This window comes from Sabethes cyaneus, chromosome 1 (genome assembly GCF_943734655.1).
Source record: "Sabethes cyaneus chromosome 1, idSabCyanKW18_F2, whole genome shotgun sequence".
In the NCBI taxonomy this organism is placed as follows: Eukaryota; Metazoa; Arthropoda; class Insecta; order Diptera; family Culicidae; genus Sabethes; species Sabethes cyaneus.
In genome coordinates, this window is record NC_071353.1 from 18,391,532 (window position 1) to 18,418,054 (window position 26,523).

Genomic DNA, 26,523 nt, shown 5'->3' on the forward strand with positions numbered 1-26,523 from the left:
CTTTCTTACGGACTCAAAGCATCAACTTGGGTATTAGTCCCTTGCTGCCGCTCGCTCGGGCGCTTTCATCTTCGCTGTCAGTGTACGCTAAGACGAAGAGAAGATTCGATCGAGCTAACCTCAAAATTTCTGCGAAAACCATAAAGTTGATGCTTGCCTGAAAGCAACTCCGAAGGGGATTTGTTTCTAACTCCGAAAAGGATTTGCAATCGTCGGCAAGGGATTTGCTTGGGTCAGAATCAGATTCGTTTAAATGGGAAATGAATATGGCGCATCAAACTTACCTCCACTTGGTCCGTCGGTTCTGAAACCACGTTTTCACCTGGGCGTCGGTCATCTTCAAGCCTCGCGCTAGTGCCGCTCGTTCCGCGGACGCCAGGTACTTTTGCTTGTGGAATCGTTTCTCTAGCTCGGCGACCTGGATGCGGGTGAACGAGGTGCGGGGCTTTTTCCGCTTCGGTGGCGTTCGGTTTTGGTACGGATGACCGATCCGGCGGGCAATGGGAAACGCTGGAGGGGCGAAAATAAAAGAACAAAGTGCGGAAATGCCATTAATGTACGTTTACCTGGGCTGGGTGACCGACGGGCGGCCATGATGGAAATGTGTGCTTCGGTCGATGTTGACGGTGAGTGAAAAATAAATCTCCGTTTCATTAAAACCTCGTTTAAGTTTTATCGGTAGGTTAACATACCTATTTGCCGCGAGGTTGACCATTCGTGGCGTATTGTCGTGACTGCTACGGCAAACGTACAGTCAACAGTCGCGACCACCTCCATGGAATTGCGGAATTTGCTATCAACCCCTTCAATTGCAGTAATTTATCGGTACAGTTTCGAGTTTCATGCACGCGACCGTTGGGCGTTTCGATAAGGTAAATTATAGGCTATATGGCCGGTGATTGTGAATGTTTTTATTTGAAATATAAGCCGGGGTTAAATGTATGAATAATTTAAAAAACAAATATTAGTTTTTGTTCATAACGATCCAAACCGAAATTATCGCAAAACGGTGGAAAAAAAGCTATTTTCGTCTCGACTGTATTTGATTGGAAGGAATTTTTGCTGATATGCTGAACCCCCATACGGTATAAAACTGTTTGGTATAACGCCATTCGGCATAAACCCGTTTGGCATAACGATACTGGACGAGCGTACTGGTCGTTTGGCATAATGGGCATTTAGCATAATTGATAATTTAACCAGATTTTAGTGTTTAGGTCTTGCTAACAAGAGGTAGATGTGTTATTTTCCAGAGACTAATCCATGCGAGGACTAAGGAAAACTAACACATAGTCGGTAAACCTAGTGAAACGAATAGACAGAGTGCTGCCGACGGCGGGTCACCGGCAAACACTTGCGGCCTGTGGCTGCCATCTAAGAAAGCGGCCATATGCTCATAAAATGATGTTTGAGGAATTATGCCAACTGGCCGTTACGCCAAATGGCCCCTTTTGATTATGTCAAATGATTTTATGCCAAATGGGCGGTCCCCGTTGAAAACAACCAGCTTACACACAAAGCTGGCACATTTTGCTGGCAGTTTTTGCACGCTGTACACTAATCTATTGAGTTTAATTTTCGTGTTTATATTTTAACAGAAATACTATACATAAAGAAAATGTAAGGAAAGTTTAAATATTTTTTCCTTTACTTTTTAAACTGAAAATTCTTTTCCATTGGCTCACAATTGAAATTACACCAAGACCCTCGACAATTTTTTTTTCTTATTATCTAAACTGAATAGGATTGCACCATAATAGGTTTTTCCTAATTTCTTGCAATGACCAAATATAAAAATTAAGAATCATTGAAAGAAATATTGAGATTTAATTAACAGCCAGCAACGTACTAACCCCTGATACGAAGATCCCTCCGTGCCGATATAGATAACGGTACATTCTCCGATGGGTTAAAAAGTAGCCGTCATTGTAGGTCATGTTTTTTTTCCTGCGTCAGCAAGTTTAATGTTTAATACTCGTTGTTTGCCGCCAGCTCATTGGTGGTGGAAACAAGAATAAATAAATAAACGAAACAAAAAGCTCTTCGCCTCTGGCCACAGTTGGTCAATATTCCCGCTGGACTGTGATCCGAGCGCGAGTTGTAAATGGCGCATTAAACGAGTAAAAGATGTCATTTCGTCTGCGGCATTGATTTTTATAGACCGTTGAGTGGAAGACATAGACTTGCAAAAAAAAAAATGATATCTAAATTCTCCAGTAGAATGAAGTACCTACACGGTGTGCCCGGAGGAATCCGCTGTGAGTTGGAATTTTGCCATTCGAGTTGATTTACGGTGCATAGCAGAGTACTTCCTTTTTGTCTTGCTCAGCAAGAAAGAGCAATAATTTCGCTTCAAAAGTAAGCTTTTTAATTAGGACTGGCAGAACAGTGTTACATATACCAATCAACTCAGTTTAGTTTCATAAACTGGGCAACCATTGGTGCCCTTCTGATAGCCCAGTGGCTCTGTGTGTAATCAAATTTATTTGAATTTTTGAATTAATACTTTTAAACGATTTTATTTCTGGGCTTGACAAATTGGGGCCAAACCTCAAAAAATGCGATCAGTTACTATTGGGTAATTTGTCAAAGGGAGTGTCTTTCAAGAGGAGCGTCCAAAATATATTATTCTACAGAAAAGTTGTAGAACACACTAAAATAAGCAACTGTGCTGAATAAATTAACTGTCTATCTCTTCCTGATTGCGAAATATAATGGTTTGTTTGTGTTACATTTTTAAAAGGCAGTAACTTGGGACCATTTTTTTTCCTTTTCTCCGCGGTTACCGCTCGCTGATTCCTTGGACACTGTGTACACTCCGCCAGGCATCGCTCCCCCTAATCTAACCATCTTGCTCACTGCATCCCTGGTCGTCTTGTTCTTACCGGATTTGAAGCAAACATCATCTTTGCAAGGTAGTTGTTCGGCATTATTGCAACATCCCCTGACCGTCGTAACTGTCCAGCTATAGCCATCTTTTAAATAGTGGGTTCGCCATAGAGCTGTGCTAGTTCATGGTTCATCCTCCGTCTCCATACTCCATTCTCCTGTACGCCGCCGAAGATCATTCTTAGCACTCGTCTTTCGAAAACTCCGAGCACTCGCAGATCTTCCTCGAGCATTGTCCACGTTTCATGCCCAAAATTCGAACAGCCATCAACCCATCGTAGATTGAATTAGTTTGATGAGCTTCCTGGGGAAGCTGTTTTCGTTTATAATTTTCAAAAGCTCTTTTCGAGCGATGGTATCATATGCGGCTTTGAAGTCAACGAACAAATGGTGTGAAGAATTTCTGTATTCGAGGCCCTTTTGGAAGATCTGCCGCAGTGTGAAGATCTGATCCGTTGTTGACCGTCCTTCAGATGGCTTGATAAATTCCCACAAACCTGTTCGCAATTGGTGATAGACGGCGGAAAATAATCCGGGACAGCACTTTCTAGACGACATTGAGAACGGTGATCGCTCGATAGTTCTTACAGTCCAACTTGTCGCCTTTTTTGTAGATCGGACAGATAACCCCATTTTTTCACTACTCCGGTAGCTGTTCTGTTTCCCAAATACTAACCATTAGCCGCTGTAGACAAGTGGCCAGCTTTTCCGGTCTCATTTAGCTCCACTCGGATGTCATCTTTTCCAGCAGATTTATAGCTTTTTGGCTGCATGAGGGCCTTCTTAACTATGTCTATCGCTGAGGCTGGCGCCTCTTCTCCGTTTGAAACAATTTAGTTGCGTTTTTCCAAGACTTTTCTAAATTTTTCTCTAACACATACATTATTGCAACCGAACACAATAGTTGTAGCGCATTTCACTAACACAGATATCAAATTGGCCTCGGATTAAAAAAGCAAAGCCTTGGATTTATACCGTTTTTAGACATTACCCTTTTTTATCGAAAGACTTCGCAGCCGGCTGTTAGAGTACAGGAAAATTACGGGGCGGCCTACTCACTTTATCTAGCAAGCACCGCCTAGCCGAGATTCGTACATACGAAGATTGGCTTGTTAGATCAGCATCGTACCTCGAAGCTAACTGGTCGGATTAATCGTATGTAAAAAATCTCCAACCTGCTGGGACCAGGGAGTTTTGTCACTTTTTCTGGCGTAAAGGGAAATTAATTCGCAAAATTCAAGTTTTTAACCGATCGCTATAAAATTTTCAGGGTATTAAATGAAATAATCAAACTTAGCTTTAGAGTCTTTATTTTATTTTATTTCGCCTCCGTATCCGAATGCCGGTACTTTGGTCTTAACCTCACCCATGAGGTTTGGCACTACCTCAAGATCGACATGTTTTTGCATATTTACTCATGCTTTAATCATTTATTCAACTGTTTTGACTACTTTAGGATGCTTTTTTCTCTCCGCATCTTGACTTACGATCGACTGTTCTTCTTAAAAATGGCACATTTTGTACTTGTATAGGTTGAAAAGCTACAAAATGTGGCAACTGAATAATATATAAACCAGTGTTGCGAAGCCCACACTCAAATGGTTTAATTTTCTCACACACGCGTACTAATTCTAACGAACACGCCTACATAAGCATTCCTTTAAGACTCCCTCTTATTTATTCATGCACTGCAACGAGTTTTTGCGAGTATGTGTGCTAACAGCTACGGTTGTCGCTCGTCGTTGAGTCGATTACGTATGAGTTTCTTTTGCCTCGGGAATAAGTTATGCAAGAAGACGATATGAGGATGTGCGTATACGAGTGTGTGAGTAGCGAAATGTCTGCACACAGCACCGGCGGATTTTTCTTTTACACCTGCTATCCTGATCTTAAATTGTGTTGAGACATTTGTCTCTTCCAATATCTTTATGGATAAATTTGCATTTAAAAACGAACATTTCTCATCTTAGTGATTGTGATAGATTATTTGATATTATATTATACATAGTTAAATGAACCACATAAATAGAAATGAATGATTAAAATGATCAGAAAGAAAATACAATATTGAATGTAAATGCCATCACTGTTATTTCCAATAATCAGTATTAAGCTTGGCTCAACACAAAGTCTCTCACCGATTTATGTTGTGCTGTTCTTAATCCGCAAATAACTCGAATGGATACCATGAAAAGTCGATACAGTAGCTAATCAAGTCGCTTTTTACGTGAAGGATACGTGCCGCGTAAATCAAAACCGCGTAAATTCCGGAACTCGCGTAAAAACCGTGTCAATTGCGAAATTGACGTAAATTAAAAAAATTCGCGTAAAGAAAACCGCGTTAATTCCTAGATTCGCGTAAAAATAATCGCGTAAAAAGCAAACCGTGTAAAAAGCGACTTTAGTGGAAAACTACGTTCACTGCTGTCCTGAAAATTGTCCGGTCTATATCTACTAAAATAAAATTTACTAATATACAGGGTGGTAGGTAATGCGGTGCAAATATTTCAGGGGGTGATAGAAGACCACATTTGTCGAAAAATCCTTTTTCGGATATGGTGAAATCTCATTCATTACAAAGTTATTAAACATGTTCAGTTCTCGGCTCTGTTTGCCTAAAATCGGTTATAAAAAATAAAAAATATGCTGAGAAGAAAATTTTGTACTGAAAATTGTCCTTAAGCTTCTTACTTCAAAAATGTAGTAACTTTTCAGAAGCAAAGATCTTTGAAATGTAGGAGAAATAGTAGGCATTGTGTAGAGTAGAAGTATATATAAGAGTGACATTTACTGTAAAATTAGTAGTAGCCTTTCAGGAGCGAATGAATAAACGTGTTATTAAGAATTTCCTGGAATATCGCCTACAATTATCAGAAGTGGGATTATTCTCCGTGAGTGCCATGAATCAACGATGCAGAATTTTTTTTGAGAACCGAAAGCTATTCAGCGAATGGAAATTCCTCAAGGCAATCGAAGGAAGATGTCCATTCGGAGCAAAATCACCACTATTGACTATTTTTTTATGAAAATCCAGATGCAACTGTTCGTTTGACTGTTTGAGCTAGTATGAAACGTCAACGGAGATGAAGCCTTTGGCGGAAAATTTATCACCCTAACAGATTTGTGATATGTATTTCGAAATTCACCACTCAATTTATCGTTGGTTTGGCATCGGGTTCGAATACTTCGGAAAATCAACAACGGACGAGCAGACACGGATTGTGCAGCAATTGTTTGTAGATTTGTACAATGGGACTATTTTTTATGATGAAACCAGAGCCGTTGGTGCGACTACTGGTGTGACTGTTGGAGCAGCAACTAATCACATAATGTACATCGAGGACGGTGTATTTTGTCAAGATGGCCGAACTATAGGAGATATAATAGGCATAGTGTAGAGTAGAAGTATATATAAGAGTGACATTTACTGTAAAATTAGTAGTAGCCTTTCAAAAGCGAACGAATAAACGTGTTACTAAGAATTTCCTGGAATTTCGCCTACAGAAATAATGTCTACCACTTTGAAGTTCTGGAACCGTTTAACAATTCGTTCTTTGACGTGAAACGGCTATCTCTTTTAGTTTCATTGCAATTTAATATTAAAAGTTTCGTTTTGGCACGAATTTAAACATCACGCATAGCAAGCTAGATCTCCGTGTGCGACGGACATGGTCACGGACGCGCATGAAAAACAACAACGAAACAAACTTTTCGGGTCTCTCTAGGACGTTTCTGAAAACGATTGCAGCATCAAAATGTATTCTCCGGAAAAGCGCGCGGACATTCACTTTTGCTGTGGTGGGCGTCGCTAATTGTTGAACAACGACAGACCAGTTGGTGTATGGTTGTAAATTTTGTAATGCAAGTGTGTAAACACAAATCCAGAAGTACTCGTTTTGTTATCACAAGGATTTTAAAACAGGAACTTTTATGACAAGTGATTCACCATGTAATTTTGCGGACTCACAGTGGTCAAATTTTGAAAAAACGTGGACATTAGCAATTGGGTAAAAAATGCGTAATTTTTCAAGGGGGATGTCTTCAGAGAAGTTTAATAATAAAATATAGCGCATCTTTTTGCACTATTAGGGTGACCATGAATTCACCTATTAGGGTGATACAAACTTTTGTTTTTTTAAATCATTTAAAAAAAAATTTTTTTTCTCCAAAAAGTTGTAGAACATACTAAAATAAGCAACTTTGCTGAATATATTAACTATCTATCTCTTACCGGTTGCGAAATATAATGATGTGTTAAAAAGGAGCGCTTAAAAATCAGTTATGCTCAATAACTTTGCACACGATCTTTTTACTGCTTTTGAGTGTTCTACAATGTTATTCAGTATGCTAAAATACATAATTTCACTGAAGACTGTTTGTCGCTAGAACGCATATTTAATAAATGAAAAAAAAAAATTTTTTTTTTGCAATATTTAAATTTTTTTTTCAATTTCGGGCAGCTTCGCACGAACCAAACAACCATTAGGTGAAAGTACTATATTTTATCTATAAAAAAAAAATATTTCCATCAGGAATACTCCAAAGGAATCTCAGAAAAATCAATTGAAAAATGTGTTATTTTTTGATAAATTTTTTTTATAGCTCATTAAACGAAAAGCAGTCTTCAGTGAAAATATGTATTTTAGCATACTGAATAACTTTGTAGAACATTTGAAAGCAGTGAAAAAATCGTGTGCAAAGTTATTGAGCATAATTGATTTTTAAGCGCTCCTTTTTAACACGTCATTATGTTTCGCAACCGGTAAGAGATAGATAGTTACTGTATTCAGCAAAATTGCTTATTTTAGTATGTTCTGCAACTTTTTGAAGAATTTTTTTTGTATTAGGCCATTGCAAATCATATTTAAAGTTTTTGTCATTCCCCCTTTGGAAATTAGCTTGAAAAATCGGGGGGAAAAAATAATTTGTAGGATATGAGTCAAATTTCTTTTTATAAAATCAATTGTCTGTGGGTTCTACAGTCTGAAAAACTCGAAAAATGAGTCTCCGAGTTGAATTAACGCTTCTAGCACGAAACAGAAATGGAAATTCGAACAATGGAATTTCCGAAAATCGTCCAAGAAAATTTTCCTTCGTTTTTGTCTTTTTTCGTATATATTTGCATAAAAAATAATAACGTATATATTATAAGCAAGAATAGATTCGGTTTTCACGTTTAAACCTTAAATAAAAATTCTTAAAATCCATGTTTGTTTTGCTCGATTAAAAAATTCACTTTGTTTTTTTCGCCTCCCCCCCCCCCCCCCTCTTCAGTGGCCGAACACCGGAAGGACAAAAACTTTATAAAATATTTGTAATGGCCTTATTTAAAAAAACAAAAATTCGTATTATCCTAATAGGTGAATTTACGGTCACCCTAATTGTGCAGAAAGATGCGCTATATTTTATTATTAAACTTCTCTGAAGACATCCCCCTTGAAAAATTACGCATTTTTTACCCAATTGCTAATGTCCACTTTTTTTTTAAATTTGATCACTGTGGGACTGTGAGAAATGATCCCAAGACTTGACAAGCATAAGTCAAGTTGCGCCACAGCTCTGTGTCACATAGAGGGTATGGAGGGTATGGAGCGTGTGAACACGGTAAAAACGCATCCTTTCCACACTACAGGTTCAAGAGCTGCTGCCTGAGGATAAATTCAAACGGCTCAAATTTTGCAGAATTATGCAAGCAAAAATGGAGGCGAACCCGTAGTTTATGAAAAACATTGTTGTTACTTTTCATACGTGTCAGACCGTCTCTGTTGCACGCGGTGCGGTGATCTAAAGTGCTATGCGTGATGTTTGAATTCGTGTAGTTTTCAGATACTAATTCAACACTCAACACGATACGTCTAAAATTGAATTGCAAACGCATTGAATCGCATATGGTGTCTTTGACAATATTTCTTGGTATAAAAAACGCTCCGTTTGGCAGAAACCATTATGTGATTAATCCCCTTAAAAGTGAAATACGAAATTTATTTTCTCACATATTCGAGATACAGATTTGATGCGTTCAGCAAAGTTGTGATAAATATCAATACAAACAACTTTGTTAAAGACATCATAGCTGTATCTCTTCATAGAAATTAGCTATGAAGTGTTATTTGAAAACAGTTTTTTGTCCCTAACTTATTCTGGTCTGGTGGGTTACGTGTTCATAGTGTTCTAGAAAGTTATCTATCTTACTAAAATCCATGTTTAGTGGAACATCGTTAGACGCTATTTTCGAAACTTTTCGAGATATTGAGCTTTTTCGTTGAAAAATAGTACTTCTTTGAGCTCAAATATTTCTTAAGGTGGCAATTGGTGGCAGATCAGACGGCTCACACATAAAAGTACAACAAAAAACCCGTAATAGCAAGTATCAGTTGTTTGTATCTGTATCCTCGAAAGTTACAGTTATTTTACAATGTGCTTTTAAGTGCTTTTTACAAACAAATCATTATATTTCGATAACCATAAGAGATAGAGACTTACCATATTCCACCAAGTTACTTATTATAGTATGTTGTACAACTTTTGTAAAGACATCATATTTGTGGTACATATTTAAAAGAACATAATTCATTAGTTAACTTCGAGCAAAAAAAAAATTTTCCGATTATATCCGTTTTCAAATTATATCAGCCCAAAATTCACGGACAAACAAATCATAACGTGGGTTAAAGTTGGTACAGCGAAATTGATTATTACATGGAAGGATCCTAATGCTGGAAGGCGACTCTTATAATCCCGGAATGCGCACAAGTGCCTCTGCTTGTGGGTCCGCCCAATCCCTTTTGGCCCTTCTGTAACAGCATTAGTGTGAAATTCATTTGATAATCAAATTTGGATCTACTGTAATTCTACCCACATACATTGCCAAGTCCTTGAAATGATGGTGGCTTTCCCCTATTACTACTACTACTACTATATCAGCCCAAAATTCACGGACGGGTTGATTCCGAACTATATCTGATGATCAGCCGTTGCGTCTTTTGATGTACATAAATTATTTCAAAGACACCATATTAATAAAATCAGTATTAATAGAGTTATTAAAAAAGTTCACGAATTCGAGCTTTAATACCACTGTGCAACCAAAAGTTAAAGCAATGCGAATGTGTTGCAATTTTACCGTTGACACTCTTTCCCAACAAAACTTGTATTTCCTGAAAGAACAGGCAAACATACCTCAACCACTAGCTTTTGATAATCCTCGTAATAATACACATTCCACTCGTATCAATTATTATCAAACAGTAACAACGTTCGCTTAAAATAAATGTGTCTCCAGTAATTGGCTCGGTTCCTTGGCAGTTTTAGTCCCCTAACTAGTGCAACACATGTGATGAAATGTTGTAAAGTATCTTTCGCATGGCAGTGGGAGGGGGAAATGGGGGGGGAACATCCCCACCATGTTGCAGTAAAACGTCAGCATTCGGCCAGGGTAGGTACGTAATTACTTTGCAGTCATTTTCGGATCACGACATTCAAAAAGAGAAACAAAACAATCAATCTACAGCTCACCCTTTTTGCACCATTTTGCGGTGCGTCGCAGGGCCACGCCGCCGCGCAGGCAGCCGGCGGCTGTCATCGCGCCGCAATGTTCGCCTCAGAGCTTGGCATGCATCGAACTGCAAAAAGCAAAAAGCATACGAACACGACTCCGATTACGATAATGAGAGTTATAAATTTTCTGCGGAGTAACGTGGAGGAGAGCTGTCATGTCAATAATTAATTTGACCTGCCGTCTGCGCGGCTGAATGGGACACTTACTACATATCTTTCCAGCCCCACTCGGACTCGTGTTTCGTCATTCGTAAATGATTCCCAATCGGTGCTAGGATTTTGAGCGTTCAAAACGAATTGTGTATCGGAATTTACGGCAACCGCGCGGAGGGTCGTAAAATCGACTGCAAAACGGGTAAATAAACACATTTTTATTTTGCAACGCTTGCCCGGCAGGCCAATAAATATGTTTGTTGGGTTTCCCAACCTCGGAAAAGTGGCCCTGATAAACCACACGCGGCTCGGAAGGAACGGATATCTGTACATTTGAATGCGCTGCGTCCCGAGGGTCTGCCAATAAATTCTCGCCAAATATTCACTTCGAGTACGCAAACATTTTATAAATAATACAAGCTAAACTGTTTCGATTCTGCTGCTCACTCTATAAACACTTAACGTGTTAAAAGTTTCCTAACTCGTGCTCCTTCTCCGGTTTGGCTGTCCGTGCGCCGCGGTTCGGAATCAATTCACTTACCACCGGAGCCGCCGCTTCAGATTCACAGCCGATCGTGTGCCACGCAGCGAGTGAATTGTAAATTTCCGGCTTTATCAGCGAAATAAAATATATTATTTATAGTTATGGGATGATAACGCCTCGCGAACAACCATTCACCGTGGCAGGATCTATTGCGGTGGGCTCAATACGCGGTCTGTAGACAAGCTCTAATGCATTTGACCATTAGAGAGCAAAGGCAAAAGCTTATGTACAACTCAATTAGAACTCGACCAAAGCTGGTGTCGGTTCGAGATATTGTTGTCCGGCTTTTTTTCTTTTTGTAGCTTCGTGGTGTCGTGGCGCAGGCATAAAAGTCTGCCAAAGCGGAGCGTTAGGATTTGAACTCGATAGGTACATTTAGCTGTCTTAAGTCGATAGCCAGCCGAGCGAGACTGTAATCCCAATTAATTGCCCCTTTCAATTTCCACTGCGAAAGCGCCTTCAAGATTGTCGTTCTGGCCTGACACGCAGCTGCTTGCCAGCGGTCGGTCCACAGCCTATGCGGAGCATTTTCGACTCTCTTAGGAAGAAGCTGAAGCTGAGAGTACCCTATTTGCCTTAAAGATTATGCTCCAATTCATATAATATCTCTAATGGTGTACCTTCCTCGACGAGTGTTTCATAAAGTTGTAAAATTTAACGGTTATGACCGGCTTCATCCTCATCTTCGAAGAAACCGCCCCGTCGAATCGATCTATTTTCTCTGCCCCGCCGCCGCCGGCGGCTGCCTTGAGCTGGCGCAGGATAGAAACATCCTAACCCGATATCAATCAAAACGAAACCCCACTTTTCCCTGCTTTTGGGTAGGGTCGAGACTGGGAAAATATGCCACACCGGAGAAAGCGCATCATTTATGGATATCAAATTCGGTGGGAAGATTATCGATAATCGTCCGTTTGCGGGATCAACCGGTTTTATTGATTGCCCTTCGGATGAAAATTGACACGTTTTTCCCCGTATCATAATGTGTTCGTCGGAAACAAACCGGCCCGGACCTGGCAGAGAAGGATGCCTTTATGGGTTTTTGATGCAGAGTGAAATTTGGATGAAAGTGGACACCCACAGTCGAAGCAGGAAAAAAGTGTTCTGGACGTGATTGCAACAAAACGGAGCATATTTGAAAGGAAAATCTGGAAAAGCATAGCAATGAGAAATCGGTTGAATAGAGAATTTCATGTTTTGCACTCCATTGTTTTCTGTTGTGAATCTTTGTGATAAGTACCACATATAGAGTACTCTCTGTTTTGTAAATTTTCCTATTTTATTCAGAATCTCCCTCCACCGTAGATAAAATCTATTGTCCTTGTGTAGGTGTACATCACATGTTATGTATGTATGTCAAGTTGACGCAAGACTATATATTATTATTTTATCAATTTAATAGAATTCATAGTTCTTCGATTACTATTTAGTAGTATTTTCAGTAGAATTTTGGTGGAATTTGAAACACTCGTACGCCTAATAAGGGGATTGTAGAGTTTCCATTTTATCCAGTCCACTGTGGTTCAAAGGTTCGTCAATATCTGTGAACCCGTGGCTGGGGCAGGGGCTAGGCCTGAAACCGATTATAATTGGCATAAATTATAGCTTGGTTCGATCGGCGGATCCCTCAGCTAGGCAGAGGTGATTCCCCCCAAGTAAAGAGGAATGTTTTACAAACTTACTAAACGTTGCTCCTCTTTTCCTCTTTCACGCCTTGTCTCCCCTGAGATACTATCAACACCTTTGTTCCATTACTTTCTTCTTCCGTTTCCTTCGTCGATTGTAAAAAATCACAAGCAATTTCAGCCATTAGAAAACAAATCCTTAAGGTGAAATTAGCCGTCATTGATTCTGTAAATTTTAAAAGCAGTTTTTTTGTTTGAAACCAACATTCCATGCATGAAAATATATTCGCTGTGTTCAGATTGACAAAGAGAATACAGCGAATATATTTTTAAAAACAGAACCCTTGTTTTGGACCCGAAAACTGCTTCCGAAATTGGGCTTTTATACGAAAAGTTACTGACTGCTAATTTCCCGTTAAATGTGATCTGTGGTGAAATATATCTCCCATCTGCTCCTAGTGGCAGTTTGGTGTGGAATTCGTGACATGCAATGCACGTCATAAGGTTTGCGATCGCCTGTCGTTGATCGTCGCAATAGCGCTTGGCCAATATACTGGGCCACGTATTCTACCGGAATAACTCGACGGCGTACAGCCGAAATTCGCCGAGGGTCCGGTTCTACTCTTTTTACAGAGGCTAGCGTCATTTGCAGTTCAAACTTTACTTGCTTACTAAGTTGGCTTTTCGTCTTATCGGTTGTTATGAAGAGCTCACATAGAAAAAGTGACATAGGATTCCCCATGGGTGCTCCTTTTGTTTGTTTACAGCGACGCCACTAGGCCAGATAGTTGGGCATGGATGGTAAATGGTTGAATAATGCGCTCCAGAACCACCACGAAGTTCCACAGCCTCTTATTCAGCAACTCCTGTCTCTACCTCCTCGTGGTGCCATCCGGGAGACGTTCCTTAGTGGAAATCGGACAACCGGTGGAAACTAGGGTCGTATGCGGACAGAGAAGGGTGCACTCATGCGAAGGCCGAGTGTAAACTCTCCGCCTGCAAGACGATTCTTGTAGGAGGTAAGACTACTAAGAACCAAAGCAGAGGGTCCAATGCACCTAAAAGGAGGATGGATTCAATAGCCGATATCCATGGCTATTACGTAAAGACTTGAATGGATAAACCCCTAATCCTAAGTGTGACGCGACCCGTGCCGAGGGATGAATGGTGGAGGGGGTTCTATAAATTCTCTGCCGCAACGGAGCTTGTGGAGTACCAGGGCGCCCTCCACAGTAATTTGCCCTTGCTGCATCAAGCCGGTCACTAATGCAGTGGACCATTTCTTACCGAGCATACTCTCTCTGCCGAAAAACAAAGAAACGAAGGAGGTGGCGAGGAGAATAGGGGAGCAACACCTAGCCCTGTTCTTCGTCTACCCTCAACACGCCGACTCGTAGTGAGTCGACAGACGAGGTGGCTTCAACCCAACAGAAGAGGAAGGTTCCTTTCATTCCACCCCTGAATACGCAAGAGGCTCTCTGATAGTGTATTAACCTTTAACGCCCACGCCGAGTACGGCAAATTTTACCGCGGGACGCTCCTGCAGGTTACTCGTCCTAAAGGCCTGCCACAACAGGGTGGAGGGTCAGAAGTGCGTTCCAATCACCGCAGGAGTTCCGCAAGGCTCCATACTGGGCCCGGTGTTGTGGAACGTCATGTATGACGAGGTGTTGAAGCTAAAGTTCCCGGTAGGGGTGGTGATTGTCGGCTTTGCGGACGATATCATCTTGGAAGTATACGATGAATCTATCAGAGAGGTTGAGTTGACGGCTGCCCACTCTATAAGCATTGTCGAAGATTGGATGCGCTCCAGGAAACTGGAGCTAGCGCATCATAAAACGGAGGTTATCGTGGTGAACAACCGCAAGTCACTGCAGCAAGCAAATATCAGCGTCGGGGACTGCACTATTTCGTCAACGCGGTGCTCAAAACTCCTGCGAGCCATGGTCGATGAAAAGCTCAAGTTCGGGAGCCACGTCGACTATGCCTGCAAGAAGGCTTCCACAGCTATTTCGGCATTGTCTCGTATGAAGTCTAATAGCTCTGCGGTATATGGCAGCAAGCGAAGGCTATTAGCCAACGTGGTCCAGTCCATACTCAGATATGGCGGGCCGGTGTGGTCATCGGCGTTAGGTAAAAATCTATCCCAAAAGCTATCTAGCCAAGCTGGAAAGCACCTATCGTCTCATGTGCTTGAGAGTGGCGAGTGCGTATCGCACAGTTTCACATGACGCAATCTGCGTCTTAGCGGGTATGATGCCTATTGGCGTCATCATCAGTGAGGATGTTGAGTGCTTCAATCAACGTGGAACTAGTGGCATACGGAGTACCACAAGATCGGCCTCGATGACCACATGGCAGCGGGCATGGTCTGATTCCACAAAGGGCCGGTGGACACACCGACTTATTCCGGAAGTACCCGGGTGGGTCGACAGACGCCACGGCGAAGTCAACTTCCACCTGACACAGATTCTGTCAGGGCACGGTTGTTTTAGACAGTATCTGCACAAGTTCGGGCATGCGAAGTCCCTCGCGTATCCCAAATGCGTGGATGTTGAAGAAACTGCAGAACATGTTTTCTTTATATGCCCTCGTTTCGTGGGCGCGAAAAACAACATGCAGTTAGTGAGCGGACAGGACACTACGCCGGACAACTTAGTCCAAAGGATGTGTTCTAGCTCGGACGTCTGGGGAGCGGTCAATGCGGCTGCAACCCAGATTGTACTTGAGCTACAAAACCGCTGGAGAGCCGATCAACGGCGAGTAAATAGCCTAACTACCATAGTCCAGTAGTTGTCTAAGAGGGTGCGTTAAGCACAATAGCCCCTCCCTGAAGTAATAACGATAAGATGGTGCCAGGGGGGATCTAGGCTGGAGACTCGAGTAGGGTTTTAGTGGATCTGGGTCCTCACGCCCCATTAGCGGGTTCGTGATACCAAACCCCACTCTCTGAGTTGTCTTCTCAGATGTCTGATAGTATCGTATCTTCTAAGGTGCTGAGCAGATTTCCCTACTCGTTAAAAAAAAGACCAGCTGTTACGTGGAATTTTCAGGTCTGCGATGAGCACTGTATCGTCTACCTGGATCAGTTCCATATTCATGAATCACTTCACGCGTTTGGTTATAACAGGAAGATAATCTCTTAACCACTACCGCCAGAATTCTTTGGCCACAATTTGTGACTGTTTCCAGCTGTTTCGAAGCGTAGCGGGATTGGCATCGCGCGGCACCAACGGTTTCAGTGTATTTGATGATGAAACTCTGCAGAAAATGGTTAAGGGAGATTCATCGTTGTTCTCAGCAATGGTGGTTAACGGTCGTGAGTCGATTACATTCTCGATCTCCTAAAGCGTACTGTGTAGGATTTCGTCAGTTGGCAGCCTTCCCCTTTTCAGTTTGTCCAGATTCAACTTAACATTCTGCGTCTAATTTTGTAAACTGGTTAAAGTCCACTCTGGTTAATCGTCCCCTCTCAGTAATACTAGGCGATGTCTCCTCTAGCGAGTTTTGTAATGATTCTGGCGTTCCACAAGGAAGCAACTTCGGACCGCTATTGTTTTCCTTATTCTTTAACGACATTTGTGCTGTACTTCCACGAGGATCCAGATTGCTGCACGTTGATGATCTTAAAGTGTTTGTGCCGGTCAAATCTATTGAAGACTGAATTACAAAAACTAATCGACATTTTTGTGGACTGATGTCTAAAGAATGGGCCATCTCTTTTAGAAAAAGCCTATTATATGGAACTACCGCATCAGCAACGAAGTACTGGAAAGAGTATATATAAACAAATACTTGGGAGTGCTTCTTGATACGAACCTTTCTTCGGGAACACTACTCATATTTAATATCTGCAACCAATCAAAATTTGGGCTTCATATTTAGGATCGCTTACGTGCCCTGTACTTCTCTATTGTGCGTTCTATCTTAGAGTATGCTGCTGTAGTTTGGAGCCCCTACACTGGAATTTGTTCCTTCAGCTTGGAAGCAGTACAAGCCAAATTCTTACGGTATGCTTTGAGATTTCTACCCTGGCGAAATCTTTTAGTGCTTCCGCTGTATCAAGACCGCTGCAACCTACCTACGCATTGAAACTCTCGACAAAAGGAGAAAAACTGAAAGAGTTCTGTTCATCAGTTAAGTTTTAGTGGGAGAATTGGACTCTCCATACATCCTCTCTCAAATCAATTTCAATGTCACTCCACGTGCGCTTCGAGAGATGCAATTTCTTCGCCTGGACTTCCGACGAACTGAATACGGCCAAAATGAGCCAATTAGAGCTATGTTTTGCTTGTTCAATCGTGTGTATAGTCTTTTTGATTTTGATTGTTCTAGTGATAGTTTTAGACGCTGCTTACGAAGTTTAAATGTTCTATAGTTAGTTGTAAAGTATCGTTTTATTCAAGTAGGAGCGTCTAGTGATGATACTGATACTGGTCAGATGAATTAATGCTGAAAATGAAATTAAAAATCAATTAAATTAAATCAGATGTTCCCAAACGCCGCTCATGTGCGCTGGCGGGACGAAAGTTCATTCCGTATCGGGTGTCTTGAACACTTTGGTTGTTTTTGGTTGACACTCTTCAAAGTCTTCTGAAGCGCTTTGCTACGGCCTTGAAAGTTGACGGTCGCTGAAGATTGCTGTTAACGCCTAGCTGCGCAAACTTGGTGCATTTTGTCCACGGGCTTTGGCGTTTTGCCTCACATAATGATATTGACTCTTGCCAAAAATCGTTAAAAATAACAAAAAATACTGGTTTTTGTTAGGAAATTTCACCGGGAGTAAGTGTACAAAAGATCCCAAAGTTTTCTAGAAGTTGAAAAACGTGGAATAAACACGCCGTTGCTCTGCAAAATGACGTTTTGCTTAAGCGGTGCATTCTGGACCACTTTATCCTAAGTGGCTTTAATTTGGGAATATAGAACCGCTGTCGTGCTTCGTTTAGTATTGTTTGATGGATCTGGTGGTTGAAGCGTTTGCGAAAGTCGAGCAGTTCCAGTCAGGTGATTGTGTGTTCGCGAGGGAGAACAGTTGGTTGAGCGAACGTCCCTGATGATAAATGGACAGGCATGTGTTCGACCTCGTATCCTGAGCAGATTGTTGTTGTCAAGGAAGACGCACTGCAGGCAAAGCGGACGTAACGAAGAACACGAGCGGTACAGTGAAGAACCCAAGTAACATCTTTGTTGTATAATAGCTTATCAAGCACTTGTTCCCAGGAAATTAGCAATACAATAGTTGAAAAAGCTATTCCTAAACAAAAAAAGTTTGTTGGGGAGCTTCCGTCAAACGGAAAAATGACTCAAGTTGATTACCGACTCTTCGACTCTGGTATGGTACAGGAATTGAGGGCGAAGCTCTTCGGTGGTGTTTTCTACTTGACTGCTTGAGGCGAGCCAGTACTCTGGCGATTTCGACAGAAATTCCGGTCCCTGAAACCAGCGACTAAAGCAGGTTCAATCCGGGTGGCCTTTCAAACTTGTACCCTTGTTTGTGACGTTTTGTTTGCTCGAAATTTAGTTTCATTCTCGTATATTAGATTCTTCCAGGATCTCGATGACCCTATGATGCGACGTACGGGGTTTAACGCCGACGGTCGGAGTTTAGCCAGCAAATTACGACCTTAGAATCCGTCCGGATCGTTCGGTTTTTAACTCCAGAAGAGGCTTGTTTATACGAGTGGGGTTCTTGTATGCAGAATTGCTACATGATTTATGAATCGATTGGTATACAAGCACGGAGCGAAAAAGCTCCAGTTTGTTTCAAACAAAATTATTGTTGCTTTAAGCCTCAAAAAAATATTTTTATAACAACCTGAAAATATTTTTGTTTCAAAACGAGATTCTGTTTGAATCAAGAAAATAACAGTTTTGAATTAAAAGTAAAGTATTTTCAAATTTGAAGTTAAGATTGATATAACAATAAATATTTTCATTTTAATCATATATTTCAGTTTGAAACAAAACGAAATTTTTGTTTGTGCGTAAAACAACCATAAATATGGTTGAAACTACATTTTTATTCTCCGTGAGCCATTGAAACCCGCAGAGAATTGGCAGAGTAATCAAAAAGCGTACAAAATCTTTCATTATTTCATTATGCCAGCCTAAATACAAATTTTGAATTGACACCCTGCGGTAAGCGGAAGTCCTAAGTCAAAACTAGTACAGTATGGTTCCGATTATATCAGCTCCCGATTATATCTACCACCGATTATATTAGCCTCAAAAATAAATTTTTTGTTTGTTTTTTTTTGAGGTATTTATTGATTCCAGTTTCAGGCATTTTTACCTTTATAGACTAGGCTGCACAGTGGTCCAAACAGCGAAATACGTGATCGGCGTGAGATTACGCCGGAACACGACCTTTTTCGCATATAATTTCTTTGGCTATATTTCTTGGTATAAAAAAACCCTTCGTTTGACGGGAACCATTATGTGATTAATCCCCTTAAAAGTGAAATACGAGCTTTATTTTCTCACATATCAGAGATACAGGTTTAATGTGTTCAGCCATGATGTAGTAAATATCAATACAAACAATTTTGTCAAAGACATTATAGTTGTATCTCTTCATAGAAATTAGTTATGAGGCGTTATTTGTGGGCATACCTTTAAAAACAGTTTTTTGTCTCTAAATTAGTCTGGTCAATCTTCACGTGTTCTAGAATGTTATTTATCTTATCTTGGAGGAATATCATACGCTATTTTCTAGATTTTCCGAAATATAGTAATGTTCCGATTTTGTCAGCCCCATGTAGAATTTCGGGCTGACAAAATGGAGAAACTGACAAAATCGGAAAAATTTTTTTCGAATTTTTTTTTCAAAATTCAAGACTTTAGACCTTAAGACCAATATAGAAGACTTCTACTAAAAATTAAATTTTAACCCTCAATTGGTCAACCGAAAGCTCAATAAACCGGGCACAGCACACTGGTCCAGAGCCTTTTTTGGTGCACATTAGCTTTGAGCGGGAAAACTTGGTTTTAGGTTTATGGAACCTTTGGAAGAGTTCCTAAAATTAAAAGTTCTATCGTCCAGCGGAATTCAAATTTTGAATAATCCCTCTAAAAGTGCAATAAAAATTTATTTTTCTTCAGTTTCAATATAACACATTGATGTGTTCTGCAAAGTTTTACAGCGTATTATTACAAGAAATTTTGCTGAAGACAGTAACCTTCTATCTCTGATTGAAAGATCCTATTTCTCATAAATGAAAAGTAGTTAAAATCAGTTTTTCTATTTTAGCTGTTTTTGTAGTTCTTGTATGACTTTTTCTTGTTTTACAAGTACAACCTTGTAATAGTAACAATATACAACATTGCTGAATATAGCATACCTCTATCTTTGCTTGTTTAGGAACTATAGAACTTTTACTATAAAAAATATCCTTATTTTGACCCCGAATTACTCGCAGGAAAGCATCATTTTATTCAAAAACTCTCCCAGAGAATCGGAATAGTTTCAAGCAGGCTGAAAAGTTTTATAAATCACAAACTGACCCGACAAAGTTCGTATTGCCACAAATTAAACTGTGTTGTACATAAATCGTGAATCTCGGATAACCTTCGTCACAATCTCGAGTTTTGCAAGTTTCTGGGGAGTTCATGGGTGTTTTAAAATACAAATTTTCCTCATAGCAAAGTAGAAAACAACTCCCCCCATTGCTTTGCCTGATAAAATAAAGCGGATAGCATTTAAATATTCGCCATCATTACAAACCATTTCGCCGAATACCATTTTGCGGAACACCAATTCTCGGTTGACCATAACGCGGAATTTAGAGCTTCGCAGAATACCATTTCGCGAAAAACCTTACGCGGGATGTACCATTTCACGGAAAATCTTTTCGTAGGAAGTACCATTTCGCAAGGGTGACCCAACTGAAGGAAAGTAATAGAGGTCAGCAGATCTAGGAAAATAAATAAACCTCGATAGAGGTGATCTCTACGGGGGGCTGCCTCCCGCAGTGACCGGCGCTTCCGACAGCAAGTCGCCGGCAACACTGGCGGCCTGTGGCGCGGTCTCGCGCTGAAATATCTATCGCTGCTATTGATAGTTTTTCGTGGTATTGTTATTGATTAATGTTTTATGAAAGAGTCTAAAATTTCTCGAGTTCGATTAGTTTTTGAGTTACGCAAAAACTTCTGTTTTATTTGTATGAGAGTCCTTATCCCCCTACCACAGGGATGAGGGGTCTCAAACCATCATTAAAAAAATTGCTGCCTCCAAAACCCCCACATGCCAAATTTTGTTTCATTTGCTTGATTAGTTCTCGAGTTATGAGGAAATTTGTATTTCATTTGTATGGGAGCCCCTCCTCCTAAAAAGGTAAGGGGTCCTAATTCAACATAGAAAAAATGCATGCCTCCAAAAATACCCACATGCCAAATATGGTTCCATTTATTTAATTAGTTCTCGAGTTATGACGAAATTTGCATTTGATTTGTATAGGAGCCCCCCCCCCCTCCTGAAGCGGGGAGAGGTTTCAATTTACCATAGAAAACATTCTTGTCTCCAAAAACACCCACATGTCAAATTTTGTTCCATTTGCTTGATTAGTTATCGAGTTATGCAGAAATTTGTGTTTCATTTGTATGGGAGCCCCCCCCCCCTCTTAGTGGGGGGAGGGGTCTCTAATCATCATAAGAACCTTCCCTGGCACCAAAAACCCCTACATGCAAATTTTCACTCCGATCGGTTCAGTAGTTTTCGATTCTATAAGGAACATAGGGACAGACAGACAGAAATCCATTTTTATAGGTATAGATGTTTAAAAGCACAAAAGTTAAACAAAATTTATAGGCTGACAAAATCGGGATAAAAAGCTGATAAAAGGGAGGTAGACAAAATCGGGAGCTGACAAAATCGGAACATTACTGTATTGAACTTTTTCGGTAAAAAATAGTATTTCTTTATGCTTAAATATTTCTGAAGGTGGTAAACGGTGGCTGATCAAACAACTGACACATGAAAGTACAACAAAAAACCTGTAAAGCATGTAACAGTTGTCTGTATCTGATTGCATCCGCAATAGTTATTGATTATTGACACAAATCGATTTTTATGTGCTTTTTACAAACAAATCATTATATTTCGACAACCATAAGAGATAGATAGTTACTATATTCGTCAAAGTTACTTGTTTTAGTATGCTCTACAACTTTTATAAAGACATCGTATATTTGGTATACATTTAAATACGTGGAAACATGGCCACCCTAATAATGCAAATAGATAGAATATAATTCATTAGTAAACTAGGCATTCTATAAGCAAAAAAAAATCCGATTATTTCAGCCCAAAATTCACGTAGGGGCTGATATAATCGGAAAATACTGAAAAAAAGTATTTAATTTCTCATGATGTACTTCAGAAGTTCAAAGTTTTCAAGTTAATCGCTTGGTATTTTTACTAGAAAAAAAAATTATTGCACAGAAATAGATCATGAACATGAAAAATGGCTGTATACGCCGCAGACGCAATTATGCTAATGGCTAAATAGAAGGTGTGGAAGCTTTTAAAATTGCTGAAAGTAAAATAACGATTAAAAAGTTATCATATTTTCAATCGAAAAACCATAAATTCGTCATCTAGCTTCGCTCTTCATTAAAGTTACAATATTTTTTATTGCTGAACAACCAAACAATTAATTTTTCCTTTACCCTTCACTCCTTCTTTTTTGCATAGCTATAGCTAATAATTGCACCTGCGTGAAATGTTAAAAAATCGGGTGGCAGTATCCAATCACTAGCACTGGCACTATTCCGGCTCGTGGAAAGCTGGATACAAATGACACAACGAGCAACGATTTACGAACAATCACGAACCAATCAAGCCCTCAAACCTTCTAACATGTTAGTTATACACGCTCAATCGCGTTTCCGAGAAAACCGTTCCTAACATTCGGTTGCGTGCTGAAATGTATACACTTGCGAAACACAAAATGGCCTCGAGTAACCGAAATATAAAAATGAAGATAAAACTAATCACGAACCGCCAGTTTTAATTTGCTACTGTTTATTAAAAGAAGAGAGGCCACGCAGAAACAAAACAAAACCGGTGACGGTGAATTACGTCGTCGACGTCGTTGCGTTGCAGTGCAGTGCAGTGGTTGTCGGCGGCGTCGTCGTCGTCGTCGTCTTCGTCATTGCTGGTGGAACAAAGACTCAAAGACCGGTTGGGCAGAAACACAGCAGATAAAATAACGAACCGTAAATGATACACCAAATAACAGAAACATTGAGTAAACGAGAAAAAATAAAAAAAAACCTGTGTAATGATGACAACCACAAGTAACAAACGAGTATGAGATGAGCGAGCGTGCGAGTGAGGAATGCACGGATGACTTCTGGGCGTGTGTCAATTTCGAGCGAATATCTTCGAAGAAACGCCTTTTCAGTGTCATGCCCCGGGCTACTAAGTTGTGAATTGTCATCGGACATTCTTTGATTCTTTCAATTAGCTAGATCATTCCTATAAACATTGTGTTCCGCAGGTGCAAAGAAAACCAATTGATGATAATTTCTCCTATCCGAGGACTGCTTTTTCCTGCTCTGTCGACCGCTTACTGCTGCTACCCAACGCCAACCCACAGTCACTTCCGAGCGGCGTCCGACAGTCGCGACAACCCAAATTAGTCCGAAAACGAAAAAAAGACACAGAAAAGAACACGCATTTTATCACGAAACAAACAACCTCCATAAATCCGGTGGGTTTAATAAGTCGCTGTTTGCGGACCTACGCTTGGAACCGTCCCGGCCGAAGTGCCGTTGTTGCTGTTTGATGAAAATAAATAAGAAAAAAACTGGCTCACCCAAATCATAAAGTTGTGAAGCGCAGCACAAAATGATTGATACCGATTTAATAGAAACGATTCGTTTCTCCACCCGGTAGCTACCGTCAAATTAATTTTACGACAAACCAGAAGCCTTCACCAGCCGGCGGTTGGATAACGTTTTGCTGCAGCAATGAAAAGACCCCCGCGCGGGCAGCGAGTCGGGGACGCATCTCGGCCGAGCCGAGCCGAGCCGAGCCAGATCAATCTCCTGCTGGCCGTTGCGGCAAATAAAACTAGCACCTTTTACGATGCGCCCCCAGATAAAGATACCGACCGAAAGGGGGGGAAGAAAAACAAAACGGCATGCTCTGTACCGCACACACAAGCTATCAAAGTTGGCGTGTCTTCCGATCCAATCGACAGAACGAATGACACGCCGCTACGTCGCTTCGGTACGTCGTCGGAGCTCTCTACATCCCCCACCCGATGAGATGAGTGTGCGCAGGCTCCCCTGCAGGAATGGTACATGCTACTCCGGCTACAACGGCCAGTGATGCTGGCTTAGGCTGGCAGTTCCGATGTGTACAATCGACAATTAAATCCGACAGCTTACCGCCGGCAGCGGCGACAATTATGGCCGTCTGTTTCCTGTTTTATGATTCGCATTTTACGAGCAATAATATTCGAATAAAACTGCGTGTTACGAGTTTTGGCTACCGTTTTTTTTTGTTTTCGTACCAAATGCGGTGTCCCGGTAATGAAGCTAATCATCTTTTCGATGATAGCAAATGCTTTAAATTTCCATTGAAAGCTATACTGCCAATAATGAATGGGCTGCTAACACATTTCTGTGAAATAATCCAATTCGAACCGTTCCCAAAAGGCAGGTGGAGGAGGTGAAAATGTTTAGTTTATTGTGAAAATAAAAGATAATAGATTAAATGATGAATCGAATGATTCTAGGGATTTCCTTCTAATGAGGCTTTCTTCCTATTCATGAATTTGTACGGAAGGGTTGTCAATGGCTGTCAATGGGTGCAGTAAATTCGAAGAGTCAAGATTTTTTTTCTTGAAGATTTAGAGCTCATTAGTGTTTTTTATATGCAATACTTCGATGGAAATGTCAAAAGACCTACTTGCTCGATGCAACAAAAAAAAAAAAAAACAAGTACACATCAAGTAGCAACAGTAATTACATGCCGACATTAATGTTTAAATTGTTACCGATAACAGTTTAGTTTCTCTCTTGAAGTAAAACTATGTGACCTAGCTTTGTGACTTCTCCCATTTTTATTGCTCCCATTTTTACAGATTTTTTTTTTCTGAATTTGCGATGTAGGGTTGAGCATTAATTTGTTTAACGATGTAAATATGTATGTTTACGATATCACTGTGGTATCTTTGCTTCTGCCAGAGGCGATGGTAGCTTGAGTGTTTATTAAAAAAACTGAAAGATAGCCCCGTTAGCTATATTGAAATAAAGTCGTTTTTATGCCGTTTTGTCTGGGCAACACAAACATTGATGATCGAGTGCTCCGCCCACAGGATATGGACAGTCGGAATTCGAGCTATTAAATATAAGCAATTAAAACAATACTTACAGTCAGTGAAGGTATGACTTCCTCGTACAGTTTTGTATCAATTAAAGATAGCTATATCTACTGAAAATATCCAATAGCTGCTGCCTCAATCTCTTCCTAGTGCCAAACGGGGAAATGGTCAGGCAAAGGGAAGATCGGATCTCATCCTGGTTTCGGTGGGAACGGTGGGCGAATGCAAACTAAGAAGCGGGACCTACGCTACGTGGCTATCTTCCCATGTTAGGAGCGGCGTGCAACAGCGTCTAACTCAAAGTAGCAGCAAATCTCGGACTACGCGAATTTACTAAACGGAACAGTAACATCTTTTCTATGTCAAAACGTTCGCATTCTTCGTAATAATATTTAAGCGTACACTAAGATCTTTTTTTTGCACGGTTTTGTGGGTTAAAATAGATGCAACTTTTATGATTTTTGTATCGACTTATACTGGTCATGATATTTTGTATTTTCTAAAGAGGTAGTAAATCTGTTTTTTTTGGGAAGAACGAACATTGGATAAACTGCGAAAAATGATATGCAAACTGTGAAAAATAATTGGCTGTCCAGGTGGATTTTGAACCCACAACTTCCAATTCCGCGTCGAGTGCGTTTCCAATTACACTGACTGGTGCTGTAATTGGAAACGCACTCGTAGCTACTGACATGCCATCGTCGGTATGTGGCATTTGTACGAAAGCCGGTCATCAACCATATCAGTGCGGTAAGTTTGTTCACGCTAGCCTAACTGACCGTTGTTCGATGATTTCCAGGCTTAAGCTATGCCAAAACTGCCTGAAGCATAACAGCGGCGAGCCATGCAAGGCTGGATCGTGCAGAAAGTGCAGTCAAATGCATCATACACTTCTCCATCAAGCATTCGAGCAATCTAATAGTTCGTCATCGTCGGCAGTTAATCGTACATTCCCGGCTGCATCTCAAGCACTTATCTCGTCAATCAACTTAGCCGACCATCTGGATGGGTCTATTGTGCTGTTACTGACAGCCCCAGTCGATGTCTTCGATAAATACGGTCGTCGCTACGCAATCCGCGCGGTACTTGATTGTGCTTCGCACCTGAGTTTCATTAGAAAGGACCTCTGCGAACGTCTAGGTATAGAAAAATCACCAATCGATTTGGATGTCCAAGGAATATCAGCAACTAGCTCGCATGCCAACATGGGCACGTCGGTCACCGTGGCTTCAAGGTGCTCTAATTCATCGTACAACAATTCCATGTGCAGTTTTGGACCGAATTTCGGCTTATTTTCCGCTGCGGCCGGTGGACGTCAGTGACTGGCCAATTCCCGACTCGGTTTATTTGGCCGACCCGCAATTTCATCATCCTGGGAAAATTAGCCTTCTACTAGGATTACAACCGTTTCTCAACTTGCTTG

At 40.7% G+C, this 26,523-nt stretch overlaps 1 protein-coding gene across 1 annotated transcript in view; it reads right to left on the bottom strand.

Moving 5' to 3' along the window:
- Positions 1-26,523, bottom strand: part of LOC128745450 (T-cell leukemia homeobox protein 3) — a 96,702-nt gene that overhangs the window by 19,744 nt on the left and 50,435 nt on the right. The window contains exon 3 of the mRNA XM_053842525.1: positions 285-510. Coding sequence (XP_053698500.1) covers positions 285-510 — 226 coding nt within the window. The remainder of the gene's footprint in view (positions 1-284; positions 511-26,523) is intronic.